Source organism: Triturus cristatus, chromosome 1_1 (genome assembly GCF_964204655.1).
Source record: "Triturus cristatus chromosome 1_1, aTriCri1.1, whole genome shotgun sequence".
NCBI classification, from domain to species: Eukaryota; Metazoa; Chordata; class Amphibia; order Caudata; family Salamandridae; genus Triturus; species Triturus cristatus.
The window spans coordinates 57,054,718-57,076,052 of NC_140579.1; the positions used below are offsets into that span (position 1 = coordinate 57,054,718).

At 48.2% G+C, this 21,335-nt stretch overlaps 1 protein-coding gene across 1 annotated transcript in view; it reads left to right on the forward strand.

Annotated features, from left to right (window-relative positions):
• LOC146869377 (E3 ubiquitin-protein ligase TRIM39-like) overlaps positions 1 to 15,579 on the forward strand; it is a 97,816-nt gene extending 82,237 nt beyond the window's left edge. The window contains exons 5-6 of the mRNA XM_085599669.1: positions 4,792 to 4,841; positions 14,420 to 15,579. Coding sequence (XP_085455795.1) covers positions 4,792 to 4,841; positions 14,420 to 14,931 — 562 coding nt within the window. The 3' untranslated portion in view covers positions 14,932 to 15,579. The remainder of the gene's footprint in view (positions 1 to 4,791; positions 4,842 to 14,419) is intronic.
• Positions 15,580 to 21,335: the final 5,756 nt, after the last annotated feature.

The following is a 21,335-nucleotide window of genomic DNA, read 5'->3' on the forward strand; positions in this document are numbered from 1 at the left end:
CTGCTGACCCTTCCTTGATTCAGTCTCGTCCGGAGCTTCTTTCATGAGATCCTGTCTCCCCTGGACGCCCATATAAAGCTGCCGACCCTCCCCGGCTACAGTCTCCTCCTTCTTTCATGAGATCCTGGCTCCCCTGGACGCCCATATAAAGCTGCCGACCCTCCCTTCCTTCAGTCTCCTCTGGGGCTTCTTTCATGAGATCCTGGCTCCCCTGGATGCCCATATAAAGCTGCTGACCCTCCCTTGCTTCAGTCACCTCCTTCTTTGATGAGATCCTGGCTCCCCTGAATGCCCATATAAAGCTGCCGACCCTCCCTTACTGCAGTCTCCTCCGGAGGTTCTTTCATGAGATCCTGGCTACCCCCAGATGCCCATATAAAGCTGCCGACCCTCCCTTGCTTCAGTCTCCTCCGGGGCTTCTTTCATGAGATCCTGGCTCACCTGGATACCGATATAAAGCTGCTGACCCTCCCTTGCTTCAGTCTCCCCCTTCTTTCATGAGATCCTGGTTCCCCTGGAGGCCCATATAAAGCTGCTGACCCTCCCTTGCTTCAGTCTCCCCCTTCTTTCATGAGATCCTTGTTCCCCTGGATGCCCATATAAAGCTGCTGACCCTCCCTTGCTTCAGTCTCCTCCTTCTTTCGTGCCATCCTGGCTCCCCTGGATGCCCATATAAAGCTTCCAACCCTCCCTTGCTTTAGTCTCCTCCGGGGCTTCTTTCATGAGATCCTGGCTCCCCTGGATGCCCATATAAAGCTGCTGACCCTCCCTTGCTTCAGTCTACTCCTTCCATGAGATCCTGGTTCCCCTGGATGCCCATATAAAGCTGCTGACCCTCCCTTGCTTCAGTCTACTCCTTCCATGAGATCCTGGCTCCCCTGGATGCCCATATAAGGCTGCCGACCCTCCCTTGCTTCAGTCTCTTCCGGGGCTTCTTTCATAAGATCCTGGCTCCCCTCGATGCCCATATAAAGCTGCCGACCCTCCCTTGCTTCAGTCTCCTCCTTCTTTCATGAGATCCAGGCTCCCCTGGATGCCCATATAAAGCTGCTGACCCTCCCTTGCTTCAGTGTCCTCCGGAGCTTCTTTCATGAGATCCTGGCTCCCCTCGATGCCCATATGAAGCTGCTGACCCTCCCTTGCTTCAGTCTCCTCCTTCTTTCATGAGATCCTTGCTTTCCTGGATGCCCATATAAAGCTGCTGACCCTCCCTTGCTTCAGTCTCACCCTTCTTTCATGAGATCCTTGTTCCCCTGGATGCCCATATAAAGCTGCTCACCCTCCCTTGCTTCAGTCTCCTCCGGAGCTCCTTTCATGAGATCCTGGCTCCCCTGGATGCCCATTTAAAGCTGATGACCCTCCCTTGCTTCAGTCTCCTCCTTCTTTCGTGCCATCCTGGCTCCCCTGGATGCCCATATAAAGCTGCCAACCCTCCCTTGCTTTAGTCTCCTCCGGGGCTTCTTTCATGAGATCCTGGCTCCCCTGGATGCCCATATAAAGCTGCCGACACTCCCTTGCTTCTGTTTCCTCTGGAGCTTCTTTCATGAGATCCTGGCTCCCCTGGATGCCCATATAAAGCTGCTGACCCTCCCTTGCTTCAGTCTCCTCCGGTGCTTCTTTCATGAGATCCTGGCACCCCTCGATGCCCATATAAAGCTTCCGACCCTCCCTTGCAATTTCTGCAAAAGCTTTTTGGGAAAAGGAAGTGATTCAGTGTTAAACAAGACGATCACCTTCGGAAGAACCAGCTTCCTAATGGTGTTCACCCTCCATTGATACCGAGGGGCAGATTTTCCCTCCATCTTGTAAGGAGAGCATCTATATCACGGTGTTGCTTGAACATGAAATACCTTTGAAAAACCTTTGGCAAAACAGGAACAGTTTGTTTAATTAAACATAGCGGCCGGGAGAACAATTACAGGCACAGGGTCTGAGGAATGTCTCAAATTACAATCAATCTGTAGCGCTCTTATATACAATTCATTATAGGCAATAAAATGTTTCTGGAGATCCTTGTAGGGAGAGGAATGTAAATTGCTCCCTCTAGATTCATAAATTAATTTTAATTGATAATCCAGGTGGGCCTCGACCTTGCAAGGACAAAATGCGGCCAGTGGTTAAAGTGTCCAGATGTCTGGCACGGGGAGCACGTGATCACTGTGTGTTCTGTGATGTGATTTTCTCTATGTTCCCAACTTATGTAGCATCTGACTTTATGGTGTTTTTGGAGCGCGCGTATCCCCTCCAGCCATGCGTGCTATATTGGGGCCAATCTCCCTTAACAATTGTAGTGTCTCTTCACTAATCTGTGGGATTGATCTCGGATTTCCCGTCCATGCATTTGTCTGCAGCCTACGTGCCACCCCACCTTTGGCCTGTCAATCAGTAACCTTGGGCCTAGGTCTCAGTGCTTGCCAGACTACGTATTTGCGAGTCGAGGTTGATGCGGCGTTCACATCAGGTGAATTTGTTAATAAGGACGCGATTTTGTTCACATAAATAAATGTATAATTTGTCATATCAGCATCGATTTTTTTTTTTCTTAATTAATTAGTTAAGTTTACATCCAGTATTTCCTCCAAACTCTGAGTTACGATGATCCCATGATTCCTAATCTGGTTTCTGGTTTGAAGCCCTACCTTCTCTTTAGCCCATGTCATAATCTCTGTCTCCCCTTATTGATTAGATACCCTGACAGACTTCCAAAATCTCTGGCATGCGTCTCAAGCTGTGGAAGAGAGAGCTCTGGCTTCGATGCATACAGAACTATGTCATCAGCACACAGTGCTAGTCTGGTTGGTAACCCTGCAGCTTCAAAGGGAAGAATGGTCTAATCCTGTCGAATCATCTGGGAAAAGGGCTCAATATATACACAGAACAGAATTGGCGACACAGGACACTGCTGTCTAGTTCCCCTGGATATCTGAAACGAAGCTGTAAGTTCGCCATCCAAAATCTTAGCTGCTGGCACCTTATATAGCATTTGCACAACTTCAGTAACATTGCTGCTGAAACCATAATCCTGCAATACCTCCCAAAGATAGACCCAATTAACCCTATCAAATGCTTTAGCAGCATCAATTCTTGCGATTGTTAACAGGAGATTAGAGGCCTTGGCCATATCATTCGCACCGATGTCATTGGGTTAATTCATACAACTTCCATCCAGGCACAAACCCCTTATGATCGAAATGGATCAACTTTTGAAGGACAATTGGAAACCTCTTAGCCAAGATTCCTGTAATCATTTTGTAATCACAGTTCAACTAACATATACATCTGTAGGGATCCACTAACCTAGCGTCTTTACCCGGTTTAAGGATTAGAACTACAGGTGCCTCATATTAGGAAGGTGGAATTTAACAGCCTTCCGGAGACATCTCCTTAAAATAAGATGCCCAGAAAGAGGATTCAGATGGGATCCCGTCTGGGCCTGCTGCTTTCCCTTTACTGAGCCTCCTAACCTGTTCCCTTATCTCTCCCTCTGTGATCCCGTCTGGGCCTGCTGCTTTCCCTTTACTGAGCCTCCTAACCTGTTCGCTTATCTCTCCCTCTGTGATCCCGCCTGGGCCTGCTGCTTTCCCTTTACTGAGCCTCCTAACCTGTCCCTTATCTCTCCCTCTGTGATCCCGTCTGACTCTGCTGCTTTCCCTTTACTGAGCCTCCTAACCTGTTCCCTTATCTCTCCCTCTGTGATCCCGTCTGGGCCTGCTGCTCACCCTTTACTGAGCCTACTTACCTGTTCCCTTATCTCTCGCTCTGTGATCCCCTCTGGGCCTGCTGCTTTCCCCTTACGGAGCCTCCTAACCTGTTCCCTTATCTCTACCTCTGTGAGCCAGTCTGGGCCTGCTGCTTCCCCTTTATGGTGCCTCCTAACCTGTTCCCTTATCTCTCCCGCTGTGATCCCGTCTGCGCCTGCTGCTTTCCCTTTACTGAGCCTCCTAACCTGTTCCCTTATCTCTCCCACTGTGATCCCCTCTGGGCCTGCTGCTTTCACTTTATGGTGCCTCCTAGTTCCCTTATCTCTCCCTCTGTGATCCCGCCTGGGCATGTTGCTTTCCCTTTACTGAGCCTCCTAACCTGTTCCCTTATCTCTCCCTCTGTGATCCCTCCTGTGCCTCCTGCTGCTTCCCTTTACTGAACTTTCTAACCTGTTCCCTTATCTCTCCCTCTGTGATCCTTCCCCTACGGCCTAAAATCTGCTGTTCTGTAAGATGTGGGAGTTTTTGTTTTGTAACCAGTTTTTCATTACTATGCGGTCTGGGTTCATATCTTCCTTATATATCCCACTAAGGCTCTTCAATATCTTCGTTGTAGAGAATGTTGACAAGGTTTACACTGGCAGGAATTGGGTGTGACAATGTTGTGTTGTGGGTGCTGTCGGGAATTCATGTGGACCTCAGGTAAGAAGGTATTTATTAAGTATATACACGAGACCCGACCAGGAGCAGATGTAACCTGTTACTCAACCGCCCCCCCTCACTCAGCCAACGGCCGCTCCTAGAAGACCCATGCTGAAGCACTCCATAGCATCATATAAAACACGCTGGTCTCACTGAGCCATCTGCCTTAGAACACCCACATCCTGTCATAAGATGTTAAAGGTACTTTTGGATATCGTTAGAGCTTTGACTGTTGTGTATGAACAGTAACTCACACTGAGCTCTAGTCCGCAGGCGCTGCTCTTAATACTGAATCTTATTTCAAATACAGGTCTTGTGTGATGTTCATCCTTTGTTCCTGTAGCTGTCATTGCTCTTTAATACAAAGATGATGTGTGTGTTATTACAGGTGTAATAATGTGAAGATTCAGATCCCAGAGGTGGTGAAGAGTTATAAAGGTAAATACCATTGCGATGATTAGCTCTGAATATTACTGTTCATGAAAATTATATGGTATGATATGGTGTGCTGTGGTATGCTATGGTAAGGTGTGGTATGGTATGCTATGGTAAGGTGAGGTGTGCTATGGTATGGTTTGGTATGCTATGGTAAGGTGTCGTGTGCTATGGTAAGGTGTCGTGTGCTATGGTATGGTGTGGTGTGCTATGGTATGGTGTGGTAGAATGTATGACGTTACAACGCTTACATTTACAACGCATGCCTTTACAACCCAGTTTTTACATCGCAAGATCCTTTACAACGCGTTCTTTTACATTACATGCCATTACATCGCATTTTCAGAAACTACCTTTACAACGCATAACATTACTTTGCATTATACCTTTACAACCCATACCATTACAATGCACACCATTACAACGCATACCATTACATCACATTTAAGGTAAGTGTTGGATAGTATAGGGGTAATAATTACTATTCTAACTCCAGTGAGTGCAACAGTTGGGTAAGTGTTGGATAGTGTAAGGGTACTATGCGTTGTAATGGTATGCATTGTAATGACTTGCGTTGTAATGCCTGCGTTGTAATGACATGGGATGTAAAGGATGTTGCGATGTAATGACTGCCATGTAAAGGTAGTGCGATGTAATGACTGCGTTGTAAAGGAGGTTTCCCAGTGTGGTATGGTATACTATGGTATGGTGGGCTTTGGTATGGTGTGGTGTGGTATGCTATGGTATGGTGGGCTTTGGTATGGTGTGGTGTGGTATGCTATGGTATGGTGGGCTTTGGTATGGTGTGGTGTGGTATGCTATGGTATGGTGGGCTTTGGTATGGTGTGGTGTGGTATGCTATGGTATGGTGTAGTGTGCTACGAAATGGTATGGTATGTATGGTATGTTATGTTATGGGATGTTATGGTGGGATGGGGTTGGATCGGATGGGATGGTATGGACTGGTACGGTATGGAATGTTATGATGGTATGTAATGTGTGGTGTACTATAGAGGGAGATCATGGTATAATATGGGATGGTTTGGTATGGTGGTAATGGATGGAATGGGATGGCGGTATGGTATGGTATGGTATTGTATGACATTTAGTGGTAACGTGCACTCACGTCAGGGTACAGTTACTTGATTTGTCTCTAAACTTTGTCTTTTCTAGATTTCTACTTATCTCCATTCTGTATACGTGCTGCTGCATTTCCTTTCTTTAAATCATTCTTCCCCTTGGACATTCATGCTAAGTTTATCGGAAATTCAGTTGCAGTAATTTCACACCTCACATTTATTTATTTATTTATGGGGTTTATATAGCGCCTGAATCACCCCCAAAGGGGTATCTCTGCGCTTCGGACCTTGCTGCTGGACAGGCTGACGAGCATTATCAGAACAGAGCAGTCTTAAGAAGCTTTCTAAATCGGAGATAGTCAGGACATCGTCTCAGGTAAATGGGGAGCTGGTTCCAATAAAGGGGAGCGAGGTAAGAAAAGGATTTCCCACCTAACCTTGATTTCCTGATCCGTGGGACCAAGAGAAGCAATTTGGTTCCTGACCGGAGGGTCCTAGAAGGGACATAATGATTAAGTTTCTCGGCGATGTAGAGGGGCCATTGTTAAACAAGGCCTTGTGGACGGTGCAGCAGTATTGAATTTAACCCGCTTGCGCACTGGATGCCAATGAAGCTGTTGAAGGAGAGGAAGGGAGGCAGTTTTCGGGGGGGCATTCGAGACAAGGCGCGCTGCGGTGTTCTAAACCACCTGCAATCTGCTCAGTGAGCACTCATTGGCCGAGACCAGGAAAGCGTTGCAGTAGTCTAAGCGGCTTACTACCATTGTCTGAATGAGGGTTTTGCGAGTGGAATCTCGGAGGAAAAGAAAAACTTGCCGTAACAAACCCAGCACGTATAAGCGGCATGCTCCTTCATGGTCAAAGCCCGGTCTAGGCGAATGCCCAGGTTTTTAACAAGGGCCTTAGGGGTAAGGGGGTGCCAAGGGCTACTGGCCACCAGTCTGGTGTCCACAGCAAAGATATCTCTCTGCAAAGCATAATCTCCGTCTTCCCTGAACAAAGGGGGTGGATTTATTAAATGAGAAGAGGAGCTGAGTGTCGTCAGCAATGCGTATGAAATCGGCGTACAGCCACAGGTCCTGAGGAGATCGGCGAAGGGAGCAACATAGATGTTGAATAAGGTGGGGCTTAAACATGAGCCCTGGGGAACTTCCTTGGTCAGTTCCATCGTCTTTGACCGAAAAGGGCCTAAATTGATGGTCTGAGAACGGGAGGACAGAGAAGCTCGTCATCCACTAAAGAGCAGGTTGAGTCCAATCTCCTGAGCAAGATCTGGTGGGCGACAGTGTCGAACGATGATACTGTTATGATACTGCTAGGCTTGATAACTGCGAGTAACTCAGTTACTGCAGTATTCTGGGACTATTGAATGGAAAATGACCTCAGAATTTGGTATTTACCACATAACACATTGGGGTATATTCTCAAGAACGTGTAATAACAATCGCAAATTTAGCTTAACGCAACTTTGCATATCGCAGTCTATCGCGAGAAAACAACACCGTCTTAACGTTCAATTTCCAACACAGCGGCACCATGCGATAGCAGCATGATAACGTGCCAAATGACAGCGTAAAAACCAATGCGACAAACAAAAAATACGAAATATAAACGGTCAAAAATTTGCGATGCCACAAAGCGCGATACCAAAATTAGCGAAAACCAGCGACAGGCCTGCAATTCCAATGCGTCATGCGGGAAAATGCACTATAAAAGCAAAAAAAAAAACACCAAAACCTATTCAAACTGCGTAGCACCATGGATGCACTCGGACCGAGTGCAGAGGACAAGCGGAACCCCACAAGCCCCACGGAGGACCAGCCATCAACCCTGTGTTCGGGGAAGGGCAAGGAGAAGGAGAAGAGGCGGAGGAAGACTGGGTTCAGGATCATCCTCAAGGAGGTGATAGAACACCATCAACAACTGTTCGTCACCTCCACTGCGGCACTGCCAACCCATACGGAAATAAGGCAGTCCATCGTCACCAACGTCAATGCAGTCGGAGTGTCGAGGAGGTCAATAGAGGAGTTCAAGAGGCGCTGGCATGAAGTGCACAGCCAAACCAAGGAGAAGCTTGCCGCCAACAGGAAGGCAGCAAGGGCGACTGGAGGTGGGCCTCCTGCGCCACAGGAGGAGGAGCTGGATGAGCTGGACCAAATGGTGGCCACAGTCATCAGTGTGGAGACGGTAGCAGGAGTTGGGGGGCCTGGACACAGCTCAAAATGACCTGACCCAACCGCAACAGAGTGAGTAACCACCAGGGACTGGGGACGGGAGGAGATGGGCACAATGACACACATGCACAATTATGTGTAGCACACTGCACACCCACAATGACTGTGGAACATGTCCCTGATACCCTTGGCACACTGCAGCACACATAGGAACACCAAGTAGGCCCCCGTCCACTATGTGCACATATTGGCCTCCTCCAAATAACCAACGACACAACCCAGCCATGCACATGTGATGAATACAGAAAAGCAGTGGCTTTGTGAGCCACACTGACTATGCAAATGACACTGCATGACCAATAGCATGGCTGCAGCCAATATACATGACATGGTGCACGATTTGGCATGGAGGTGGCCCAGTGCGGATCACATCCGTAAAGAAGCAGGTCAAACTCTGACTTATCTACGTGCAACCACAACCCATACCGTCCAATATACGCAGCAGACGAACAATGCACAAGGCCAAAAAATCTTTCCAAGAGCACATATGACCCAAGTCGCAAACATTTCCGTCCCCGAAAAGCACACAATTCAAAGGCACACCGCCTCAAAGGGATAAGGGTACACAAAATCAGATCTGCATGTGAAACTCCTCCACAATGCAGCACACACACATAGCAATCACAGAACATCAGCAATGACGGCAATGTGGTTTAAAGTGCAACACCTACACCACAGGACAGAGGACACAACAGGTTCCGCTTGTGCGTAGAAACTGGCCACTCACATCTGGCATTGACTGATCTTGTGAGATGATAATGTACTACCACACATCCGTCATGTAGTCGAAAATCCCACTGTCTGCCATCAAATAGCCAGCTCCACCAAAACAGTCACAATGTGCATTGTCATGCAGTCTGTATGTAAACATCTGCAATGCGTCAACATACAGGGGAAACTCAGTTAACCTGCATCACCCCTTAACATTGCAGAGAGACAATCAACACTTACTGCAGAGCAGACCACAAATCCCATCATTGATGATGTAGAGGACAGCCTGCACATATGTTAAGACACACTCCATCGTATAATGGACAGCCTCCGCAGCCCACCCCCAGGAGCAGGGCAGGCCAGCTGCCTCGAGGTGACCCCCCACCCCCCCCCCCACACTCCACACAGCAGGAAACACACACCACCACGGCTGTCTCCCAGGACCCCCACAAACAATACATGAAATTTCAACGCCGTGTGTTGCCAGGTGGAGTTGGCGGATCAGCTGCGGGTGGGTTTCGAGCTTGTAGCAGCCAAACTCGAGGCCATACGTGGGTGTCTGAGTCCCATCAGGGACCACGTACAGTCCCTTACGGACACCCCCTGTCCGCACCATGCTCACCAACAATCCTTTGCTGACCTCGCTGGGGCCATTACTCGGATACAGGAACTGTGCAGTCAGACAGGCACCAGCGATGACAGCACAGAGTTGGCACAGATGCGGAGGACAATGGAGACCATGGAGCAGATGCAGGCTGGAAGTATGGCTGCCACGGCTGAACACCAGCGAGATGTAGCTGGGATCTTCCATGCCCTGCAGTTCATCATCTTGCCATTGCTGTCACTGAGCCAGTCCCAGATAACTGCAGCGGGAACTTTGACACACACATCTCCGACCCCTGATGTGCCAGTGGCACACAGTGATGCAGCCCCATCACCTTCACACCCTATTGTGTCAGTGGCACCCAGTGATGCAGCCCCATCACCTTCGCACCCTGATGTGTCAGTAGCACCCAGTTATGAAGCCATTTCACCGCCACACACACCGGACACAGAAGAAGTATCAGAGGAGTAAGATGTGGATGGTAATTACTGTGTGAGGAAGGAGGTAGTAGCATCTATCACCGCCAGATGGCCTGTTCCTGCCTGGTTCAGCCCTATGCATCATGCCCTGGGACAACACCTCCCACTGTCCCCCGGAATACTCTGGGACATACACCCGGACCCCGAAATGGACTGCCACATCTTCACTGCTTGACAATTACACAGCAATCCTGTTGCGGACTGCACTCTCCCTCTTCCCAATCACTGTGCAATCCCCAAAGGACTCTGGTCGGCCCACCACTAGGCTTCCATGTTATGTGGGCTTGAATGACCATGTACGGCTCCAGCTCCGTCAATCACCTGAATGTGAATAAAACATTCTAAATCACACAGATGTGTCTTCACTATGTACACACACGCATGGAAGTATGGCTGGATGTAGGGACAATGTTTGCACATGAAGGTACACCCTGGTAACTGACATCTATGCGCATGTCTATCCCTGAGACACCTGGCCAATTGGATGACTGTGAGGTGAGTACTAGCTGTGTCCCCATTGCACATTAACAGCAATCTCACAACCCCCAAACGTAGGCACGCGTCCATGTATTGAATAGGGCTGTATGTAGGAATGACTAAATCGGTAGCAGGCCAGGAGTGGTGTCCTACATCGCATGACAACAGAACTTCATGTCACATACCTACTCACACACATCTGTGTGGACACATTCTGTTATGATTTATGACATTGCTCCATATGGTCAGAGGTTGGTCACCATACTCACATTGCTGAAGTCACGTAAGTGCACAGGTCTGCCAGCAACTATCCCAAACACAATGTCTGGCTCACAGAGGTGGAGCTGCCAAAAGTGACCCACCACCAATGTACATGCGTCAGTCAGACCCTCCCTGCATAGGGACGATGCTCATTGTGGCACACGAGTGGTCAATCTAATCTACACTCCTCACAGTTAGACACCAGTGAAGTTGCGTAGACTATATTGGCATGTGCGTCTCAGTATGGACAAGGTAACGGCCACAATAGGCAGGGACATGCTTAAGACACTTGCACGCAGCATGGGAACCTTTCGAGGTGCAGGAAATGGGGAGGCAGATCTGAACACCAATCATTACGGATGGCAACGGTCTCAGCCCACCTTGCCTTGCTGGACGAGTGATGTGTTGTTTGGCGTCTGCCCCGTTTGAGGGGGCACGACATACAGCCCATGGGGTCTGCATAGTGCTCTGCCACCGGACTGCGCCGACTGTCTGCTCTGCTGCCAGTGATCAGGTGAAAGGGTCCGACAAGGTCACATGTCGTGCTACATTGCCATGTGTGTGCTCTCCCCCCAACAGTGTGTCCAAATTGGTAACGTTGTCAAATGACGCTGTGCTGCTCCGACCATGGAACTGCATCACCTTGCACAAGGTGTGTGTACACAAGCGTAGTTCCACGCACATGCATTCAGAGTCCAGACGAAGGCTGACATGTTTTGGGATCTGTGCTCTGGGTGACAATCCGATGTGGCTGCAGGAACGTAGTTACGCGTCCATGAATGCCAGCGCAGCCTCATGTGCAATGTGTTCCAATAGTACGTCGTTGTCGGGTTCAAGGAACACCAGGGTGAGCCAATCCATTAATTGGTCTGAGCAGATGTGCTCAGTCCACGCCGTTTCCCCAATCCGCAACACAGCCCAATAGGGGAGCGCCACGATGTGGTCACTGCACACGCGGAGTTGTGCAATCTCCCATGCGCAACTGCCAGTACATACGCCAAAGATCAGTGCATCCCATGCACGGCTATCCTGGTGACACTCCTGTTTGTGGGCCAACAGGGGGCGCACTGTCAGGTCACAATCCAATTCAGCTACTGTTGCGTTGGATAGGCAGACCTCGATGGGCCACTCGAATGTGCATGATCGACAGTGGAACCAGAGCTGGACGCAGGTGATGTAGGCAAGACGGAAACTCAGACGGAAACTGATTTGCAACACTGCCATTGGCAGGGATCCCAACAGATGCAGCATTCATGCACACTACAGTTCCACGTGACAGGGGTTGTGCATGTGCCCGGGAGTGCCTGCCATTGCGTTTGTTGGGCTCGTGGCAACGGCAGTCCTCAGACCGGTGGAAGTTCGGTGGACGATATGCCACAGCTCTGGGCAATGAGTTGTATGTGTGTGCGACGTTTGGACATATGAGTAGTTTTTAACTTATGTGTCAAGGGCATCCCTTGCATGTGTAGGTCGCGCAGGGACAAGTGTGTGTGGGGTGTGGGCACGTTGGTGTTTCATTGTCGCAGTTTGTGGTGTGGGAGTTGTCGGAGGCTGGCATGGTATCTCATGCAGGGTGTGCCAGCCGCATTCAGGACCAAGGTTGGGGGTTTGGTTGGCCTTCAGCCTTGTGTGTTGAGACAAAGGGGCTTTCATTCCTGATATGAATCTGACCACTGCTTGTATTTCTTGAATGTGATGTGGACTTCGTGCTGACTTTGATGCCAGGCCTGTGATTTGGGGTGCACAGATTTTGAGACACACGCAGCTGTTGGCTTGTTTGCATGAGCCAAGGGCTCGATTGGCCTTGCGCTCCTTGTTCAGTCTTTCTCTTTCTCTCTTTCTTTCTCTCTCTCTCTTTCTCTCTCTCCCTGTCCTTTGATGAGGGCCTGACACACCTTCTTATCTTGGATATTGTCTTGCAGGCTGTGAGTCACAGATTGTCCAGGGATACCCCGCCATGACTCTTCAAAATAGTTGTTTGGTGACAATTTTGGATGTGACATTTTGTTTGGTCTTTCAATGGTGGATGTATGAATCAGGATTTCAGTGCTCACATGTATGTTGATTGTTGCAAATGTGTGACATCAGGCGGGTGCTTTTGTTCATGTTTTCGTGCCGTTGATGTGCAGTGTATTGGTCTGGGGGAGGTGGGGGGTGCCCGGGGTGAGGCCCGAGGGGGGCTGTTTGGATCTGGGGGTGGTGGCGGTTGGTGTTTTGGCCCTCTTGGGTGTCCGGTACGCACGTTCCGTGGCTCCATGGCATCTTTGTTCTTCAGGTGTGGCTCTGGGCTGGGCTCTCTTTTCTGGTGCAGGTTTTAGTCCGACTTTGCACCAGGTCGGAGCAGGTGTTAGTTTTCTGGTGCTAACGCGTCTTACTGCATGTTTTGAGATCTTATCACAGATCTGGCTGGTCATTGAGAATGTTGCGGTGTGGTGTTGTTGCGGCTTTGTGCACAGGATCACCTACTCTGCATCTCATTAGCGATAGTTGCCGGGGTCATCTGTGGCGATGTTTTTTGAGGATGCTATCGCCGGAAAACTGGTGATATCGGCTGTTTGCACCAGCTTGTTAATGGGGCGGTAAATTTATCGCGACTTTGGCTGCGATAAAGTGCTGATAACTCGGCGATAGCTCCTTGAGAATATGCACCTCTATTTTCCAGAATTTTAGCACCAACAGGGACCTAGCGCATGCATCTACACGGACCCAACGCATGCATCTAAACTGAGCTAGTGCATGCACCTGCACTTACCTAATGCATGCATCTACACTGACCTAGCGCATGCACCTACTCTGGCCTAGTGCACAACCTATACTGACCTAGTGCATACATCTACACTAACCTAGTGCATGAACCTGCACTTACCTAGCACATGCACCTGCACTTACCTAGCACATGCACCTACACTGACCTAGCACATTCACCTGCACTTACCCAGCACATGATCTACACTGACCTAGCACATGCACCTAAACTGACCTAGCACATGCACCTACCCTGACCTAGCGCACACACCTACACTGACCCACCGCATGCACCTACACTGACCTAACACATGTACCTACTCTAATGTAACTGATGTGGCAATACTGCATGTGTCAACCCTGTATGTGGTAATACTACACATGGTTATGCTGCACATGGCTGTACTGCATGTGGTAATACTGCATGTGGTTATGCTGCACATGGCAATACTGCATGTGGTAATACTGCATGTGTTAATCCTGTATGTGGTAATACTGCTAGTACAGTGCCCCACCTGCTGTCCTCTCTATGTAGGTTTGGTGTAGATGAATGCGCGCTTTAGTGTAGTGAGCAGTCTAGTGCTGTGTGCTTTAGGGCAGTGAGCAGTCTAGTGCCGCTCACTTTAGTGTAGTGAGCAGCCTAGTGCCGCTCGCTTTAGTGTAGTGAGCAGTCTAGTGCCACTCGCTTTAGTGTAGTGAGCAGTCTAGTGCTGTGTGCTTTAGGGCAGTGAGCAGTCTAGTGCCACTCGCTTTAGTGTAGTGAGCAGTCTAGTGCTGTGCGCTTTAGTGTAGTGAGCAGTCTAGTGCCGCACGCTTTAGTGTAGTCAGCAGCCTAGTGCCGCTCGCTTTAGTGTAGTGACCAGTCTAGTGCCGTGCTCTCTAGCGCCGCGTGCTCCTTCCAGGTGTGGTGTACATTAATCATATGTGAAGCAGTAATTACAGCCTTTCTTTTGTGTCATTAAATCTCTAATTGTGAATCTCTTCTCTGCAGTGATGGTGACTCTGGATCCTGACACGGCTCATCCTCAGCTCCTCCTGTCTAAGGGGGGGCGACGTGTGAGACGGATGGACAATGCACAGACCCTGCCGGACACCCCCAAGAGATTCACCCTCTACCCCTGTGTGCTGGGGAGCGAGGGGTTCACCTCCGGCAGACATTACTGGGAGGTGCTGCTGCTGCAGGAGGGGTGGCAGTGGCATGTGGGGGTCGCAGCAGAGTCTGTGAACAGGAAGGGAATGTTCACATGGTCACCTGAGGGGGGAGTCTGGGCTGTGCAGGGGTTGTGGCAGGGTCAGTTCTCGGCTCTCACCTCCCCTGAGACCCCTCTGTCCCCTCGTGCGAAGCCCCTGAAGCTGGGGGTGTATCTGGACTACGAGGGGGGGCGGCTGTCCCTGTACAAGGCTGACTCCATGGAGCTTCTCTACTCCTTCCCGCGGGCGCCCTTCACACAGAGGCTCTTCCCCATCTTTGGTCTCTATGGAGCGGAGCTGAGGCTGGTGTGAGAGCTGCAGGGTGCTTCAGCCCCTCATCCTTCTCTCCCCCACTACAGGGGAGGAGCGGAGCTGAGGATGGTGTGAGCCCCCCCCCCCCAAACTGTCATTTGCAGTTTAAACTTCAACATTCCAAAAAATCTTCAAACTCCAACATTCCAAACAATCTTCAAACATCAACATTCCAAAGGACCTTATTCACAAGGACGCTCTCACCTGTTTCCATGACAACCGGAAGCCTCACTTGAAACTATGTATCTCTTTTCCTTGTACAGTTTTAAAACTAGGGCAGACAATATTTGCCGTGTGACTCATGCACCAAATAACATGTAAACATGATAAAGTCTCTGCAAAATTAAACAAGCATTGGCATCGCCAATAGGTCTCGCCTTTGGGACCTTATAAGTGTTTAGGTATGTTGTAGAGCAGTGTGGCTGCTGTGCTCCATGCTGCAAACTTGGTGTCTAGTGCAGTGACGTGGGGCAGTGGCATGGTGTGGTGTGTTGTTATAAGGTGTGTGTTGGTGGGATGCATGTGGGTAGTGTGCTGGGGTGCATGTGGGTGGCATTTGCATCTTTACAACAAAAATCAAACATCACCAATTGTAATTAGATTTAAAGTTCTCCCTTTTTTACAAACAATAAACCTGGCCAGTTATCAGCTCTCTTGTTTTTGTTTTTCTTTAATCCGAGGACCTTTTAATTATCATGGAATCAGCTGCTTTCTGCACTAACAGCTGTACGGTTGGTGGCAGATTTGAATTTGCTGTTATTGTTATTAACAGAGGTATTGTTTTAATATCCCGTCCCATTCCTGACATTTTCCACTGAAGTAGGTTTTGTTATGCCTCTTGGGACGCTGCGTTTTCCTGTTTATCAGTGCAGCATCACCTCAGCACAGCACCAACTCAGCATCACTCGGCAGCGCCTGAGCATCAGTGCAGCACCATCAACTAAATATCACTCTGCATCACTTCAGCACCAGCACACCACCACCTCAGCTTCAGTCAGCACCACATACCTTTCATTCAGCCTCCCTCTGCATCACTTCAGCACAACCACACCACCAACTCAGCCTCACTGAGCACCACATACCTATCATTCAGGATCACTCTGCATCACTTCAGCACCACCCCAGCACCACCTCAGCCTCACTCAGTACTACATACCTATCATTCTGCATCACTCTGCATCACTTCAGCACCAGCACACCACCACCTCAACCTCACTCAGCATCACATACCTGTCATTCAGCATTACTGCATCACTTCGGCACCAGCTCAGCACCACCTCAGCTTCACTCAGCACCACATACCTGTCATTCAGCCTCACTCTGCATCACTTCAGCACAACCACACCACCACCTCAGCACCCCCCAGCCTCACTCAGCACCACATACCTGTCATTCAGCATCACTCTGCATCACTTCAGCACCAGCTCAGCTTCACTCAGCACCACATACATGTCATTCAGCATCACTGCATCACTAGCTCAGCACCACCTCCGCATCATTCAGCATCACTCTGCATCACTTCAGCACCAGCACACCACCACCTCAGCACCACCCAGCCTCACTCAGCACCACATACCTGGCATTCAGCATCACTCTGGATCACCTCCACACCAGCACACCACCACCTCAGCACCACTAAGAATCACCTCAATATGCCCTCGGAATCTGGCATCTGTTGATTCACCCCTAATATCTGCACGTTGCTTAAATTGTAATTCTGGAACTATTTCCTAACATCCACCCTCCCTTGTTTATGCCCACCTCTGGAAAAAAATATATATAACAAACAAGCATTAGAACAAGCAGGTAGAAGTTGCCAGCATTTCAAGGACAAAAAACTAGATGAAATTTTTTATGTAAATTCATTTACTACAGTAGTTCAGTTGTACATAATGCCTTCTTGGTTATATGTAAGTTAAGAAAAATGCTTAGAAAACTATTTAATTGTAACTTTTCAACTTTTCAAGTTACTAAACATAGCTAAAAAACATTATCAAAACCAATAGCTCTGGCTAAACACTTATACGGTCACAAAGTGGACTTGCTCCTTCCACAGTGCAGTGCTGTCTGGTAGCTGCTACTGCGCTCCCCATCTGCTGCTGTTTGCGCCACTGACTCAGAGGTCAGGAGTTCGAGGCGCTCCTCCACCCCCGGGCTCCTGCCTACACCTCATCACTGGTGGTCCAGTGGTAAAGAGTCACTGCTCTGCTGCATGATTGCCGTCCTGTCCCTCTTTTTGCTGTTTCTGTCCATCTATGCTTTTTTCTTTCCCGTTTCGGCCTCTACATTTGGCTTTGCTTTTTCTCTTGCATTTTTCTCTATCGTTTTGTTTTCTGCCCTCTCCCTCGTTGCCGCTGCGATCCCCCGCAGCCCCCCTCCAGTGTCCTTTCCCACTCCCACGTGTCCTGCCTCCCAGCTGTCCCGCCCTCTTGCCGCACTGCTTAATGGCGGCCGCTGTGATCCAGCGGCGCACTAACAACAGATACTCCACTACCCTATACTCACCTGGCCCATCAAACATACTCCTCATACAACAAGTAGTAAACCACTGGAGTCAAAGTTTATTTATAATTTATAAACTCTAAGATCAGTTGTTCATTATTCCTAACTAACCATTCACTGATCAAAAAGTTATTTCCTCTGGTCGATGGACCATTAGTTGAACTAATTGATGGTGATGATGCACAGAAGTTTAACTTTATATATATATATATATATATATATCTCAAAGTAAATAACCAAAGACTCAGGAATATTTTAAAGCTTTATCTAAATTAAATGCATGTGAACCACTTCAAACCCACAATACAGGCACCCTTATTCACAGAGGAGATACATCGATTAATTAAACACATCCATTAGCTCACACAATGACTTGTACTCAGAAAGGAGAGGATGGAGAGAGAAAAACATCAGCAAATACGCAAAATCTATAGTTACCAAGAATGTTGTGAAGACCAACTCCCTGGCCAAACAGCTAGTAAGGGTCCCCTGGGATAGGTCAGGCGACAAAGGCTTCAGGACAGGAATCAGGACAGAATAGTGGACCTCTATAGAACCGACAAATTTGTCGCACCTTTTTCTGACACTCTTCCTCCTCAAAATTCTTCGCGATCTTCTTATCTAACCAAATTGCTTGGGATAGAAAGTTCTGCATTCAATTCTTCAACAGCATCTCACAGCTTCTTCACCGACATCAGCATCTCTTGCCACTCCAACAGCACCCATGCCTCACAGCATCTCACCTCCCGAATGGACTAACTAACTAAGGCTACCTCAGTTATACCTTTCTGTTTTCATGAAAACACCCACTAAAGTTGCAATATCGTAAAAATACGAAATCTAATTGGATAGGCAAGGTGTCAGGCCTCGAGAGGACGAAGAGGCGATAATGGGGGCAACGTTGGGGTCTTTCTGCCGCCCACGACTGAACAGATGAGCAAAGGACAATTCATGGACTGAACTAAATAGAAAGAGGAACTCCAAGATGGCTGCCGCGCTGGAAGCATAGCGGCAGTCTTGTCTCTGGAAGCATAGCGGCAGTCTAATCTTTCCCCCCACAGGTGTTCCGAGGTTAGGTGAGGCGCGCGCTCCAAGAGCAATGCGCACTTCACTGAGGTAATTCAGAGAGAGAGCAGTTAGAAATTAGAGTTCCTGAGTAATACTGAGTGAGCACCTGAAGAGTTAGTTAGTAGCGTCAGAGCAACCGAATAGGTTTCCAAGTCGGAACCCTTACACAGCTCTGAGAGAATTACTGAAGAGAATTCCGAAGATTCACAGAGACAGAAAAGACGAAGAATTCGCTCCTACTTTCGTGAAGACTTTCCTATGTATCTCCGTGTTCCTCGAGCAGATAGTAGAAGGTCTTTGGCGCCATCCTGTGACAGAAAAAAGAAGACCGAAGCTAAGTACTTTTGAGGGGCATGGGAGATAGAATGTAAAAGTATATGACAGAAGAGAATGCTTAGAAGTCGTACCTGATCATCCAGTCTTCCGTAAACGCCCTGAGGAAATAAACAGACGTGTTAATATTTAGAGTAGAAACAAACAGTATTATAAAAATACTCACCACAGTTTCCAAGAACTAGGTACTAGAAAGAAGGGAAAAACGAAGTATACACAAGCTTAGTGCAAGAACAGAATAAAGTAAGAGAATGACACTTCAAGAAGAATACACGGAAGAAGAGGACAGCTAGAAATAATCCACTCTAGAAGTAAGCCAAAAATAATAAATTTCTAGTTTAAAAAACATTTAAAAAGAGAAAAAAGGTATGAGAAAGATTTAATAGAGGAATGTTTTGTAGGGAAAAGAGTTGGAAGGAAGTATCCAGAACCACAGAAAGGAATGGAAAGAAAAACACCACACAACAAGACAGACATACAGAAGAGGGGCACAGAGCTTGAAACCCAGGGTAGGTGTTAACACGAAGAGAGAGAGAGAGAGTTAGAAGCAGAAGGGAACAAGGAAGTTATTGTGTCGTCTTCTTGTTAAAGGTTCTCATTTACAAGAGCTGACAACAGCGCTAGAAGAAGCGGAGAAGAATAGTGAAGAACCGGTATTTCAGGACCAGTCTCTTCTTGGTTTATTATTTTATCCACTCCCCCCTTCCCCCTGCAGGGTAGTTGCGGAGTCCAGGTGAATATTGCTGGAACTCGGCCTGCCTTGAAGAGGGAGTTGGGAACTAGCATCTCTGTTCCTGTGCAAACACTTCAGGTCAACGTTTCCTTGACCCAGACAGAGTGAAGTGCCCAAGTGGTATAATTGCACCCGGACAGAGATGACAGAAGGAATAAACTTACAGACTCTGGGGGTGGTGTTAGAGACCATTCAAAAGGAGTTAGTGGCAGTAAGAGAGGAAAACCAAAACTTGAGGCAGGAGGTGATGAACTCGAGAAAAGAGACAGCTGAGTTAGTTCAACGAATCAAGCAACCATTCGGCTCAGGGAGGGACACGTCGGGTCCATCTACTGAAGACCCAAATAAAATAACTACACAAGTAATCCATTCATTGTCCCCAGTGATACCGTTGGCTCCCGCAGAGCGTTTTAGTGGGGACCCACAAAAGGCACAGCTATTCATCACACAGTGTTCCTTGCACTTCATGTGTCGCCCGTCCATTTTCCCTGATGCGCAGTCTAGGGTGGCCTTTGTTTTATCGTACTTGAGCGGAGATGCAGCGTCCTGGTCAATGCCTCTGGTTTCCTGGGATGATCCTCTGTTACAAAACTATGAAAATTTCAAGCAAGAATTTCTTCGAATTTTCGACAGACGAAGAATATCTCAAGCAGTTGATAATGAATTATTGGACCTGAGACAGGGAAATCGAGATCTAGTAGCTTATCTGGCCCAATTCAATAAATTAGTCATGGAAACAGACTGGCCAGAAAGTAAAAGAGCTGCAGTTTTCTATAGAGGCTTAAGAGACGAACTTAAAGATGTGTTGGCACAAATACCAAATAGACCCACCGGAATCTCAGAATTAGTGGATCTGGTCTTGGAAATAGACTTTTGTCAAGGAGAGAGAAGAGGAGAAAAAAGGAAGGACTTCAGGCCAATAGCGCCAAGATTTGACCGGGTTCGGCCAGAAGGGAACAAGGCTGTGGAAGGACAAATGAATTCGGAGCCCATGCAAATTGGAACGATAAGAGGTCCCTTAACCAAAGAAGAGAAAGAGAAAAGAAGGGCAGGAAATCTATGCATGTATTGTGGCTCCAGTGGGCATTTTGTTAGGGGTTGTCCAATAAAACCGAAGACCCCCTTTAAGCCGAAGGAAAACTCGCAGCACCACCTGTAGCGGGAGTTGGACCGGTGGATGCTAATCAGAAGTCAACTCCAAAAGAACATCAAGTGGCTAATACTCTACAGTCGTCAGCCCCACATCTAATTTTATCCATGGTACTCAAGTTCCGGCAAGAAACGTTGACAGAACTTTCCGTAATGATAGATTCCAGAGCCACCGGAAACTTTTGTGATATAAAATTTGCTGCCAAGGTGGGGTTACGAGCTATCTTGAAATCCAAAAGTGAACCGGTTCGGGCAGTAGACGGGACGAATCTCTCATCTGGACCAATAGTGAGTCATACAGAACCGGTACAACTGATCTATGGTGATGGACACGAAGAAGTCATTCAATTCAATCTAATAGACGCACCTCAGTTTCAACTCATCCTGGGCCTACCATGGCTCACGGAACATAACCCGACAATAAACTGGAGCACAAGAACCATAGTGATGGATTCAGAATATTGTCGAAAAAATTGTTTTGAAACTAGAGAGGGAACCAGAGAGTGTAATCCAGCTCAGGCCTTGTGCGCAGCGGAGATGACGGAGATGTCTGTCTGTGCGATAGACTCCCAGGAGATTCCGTCGGAATATGAAGATTTTGCCGATGTTTTTAACGAAA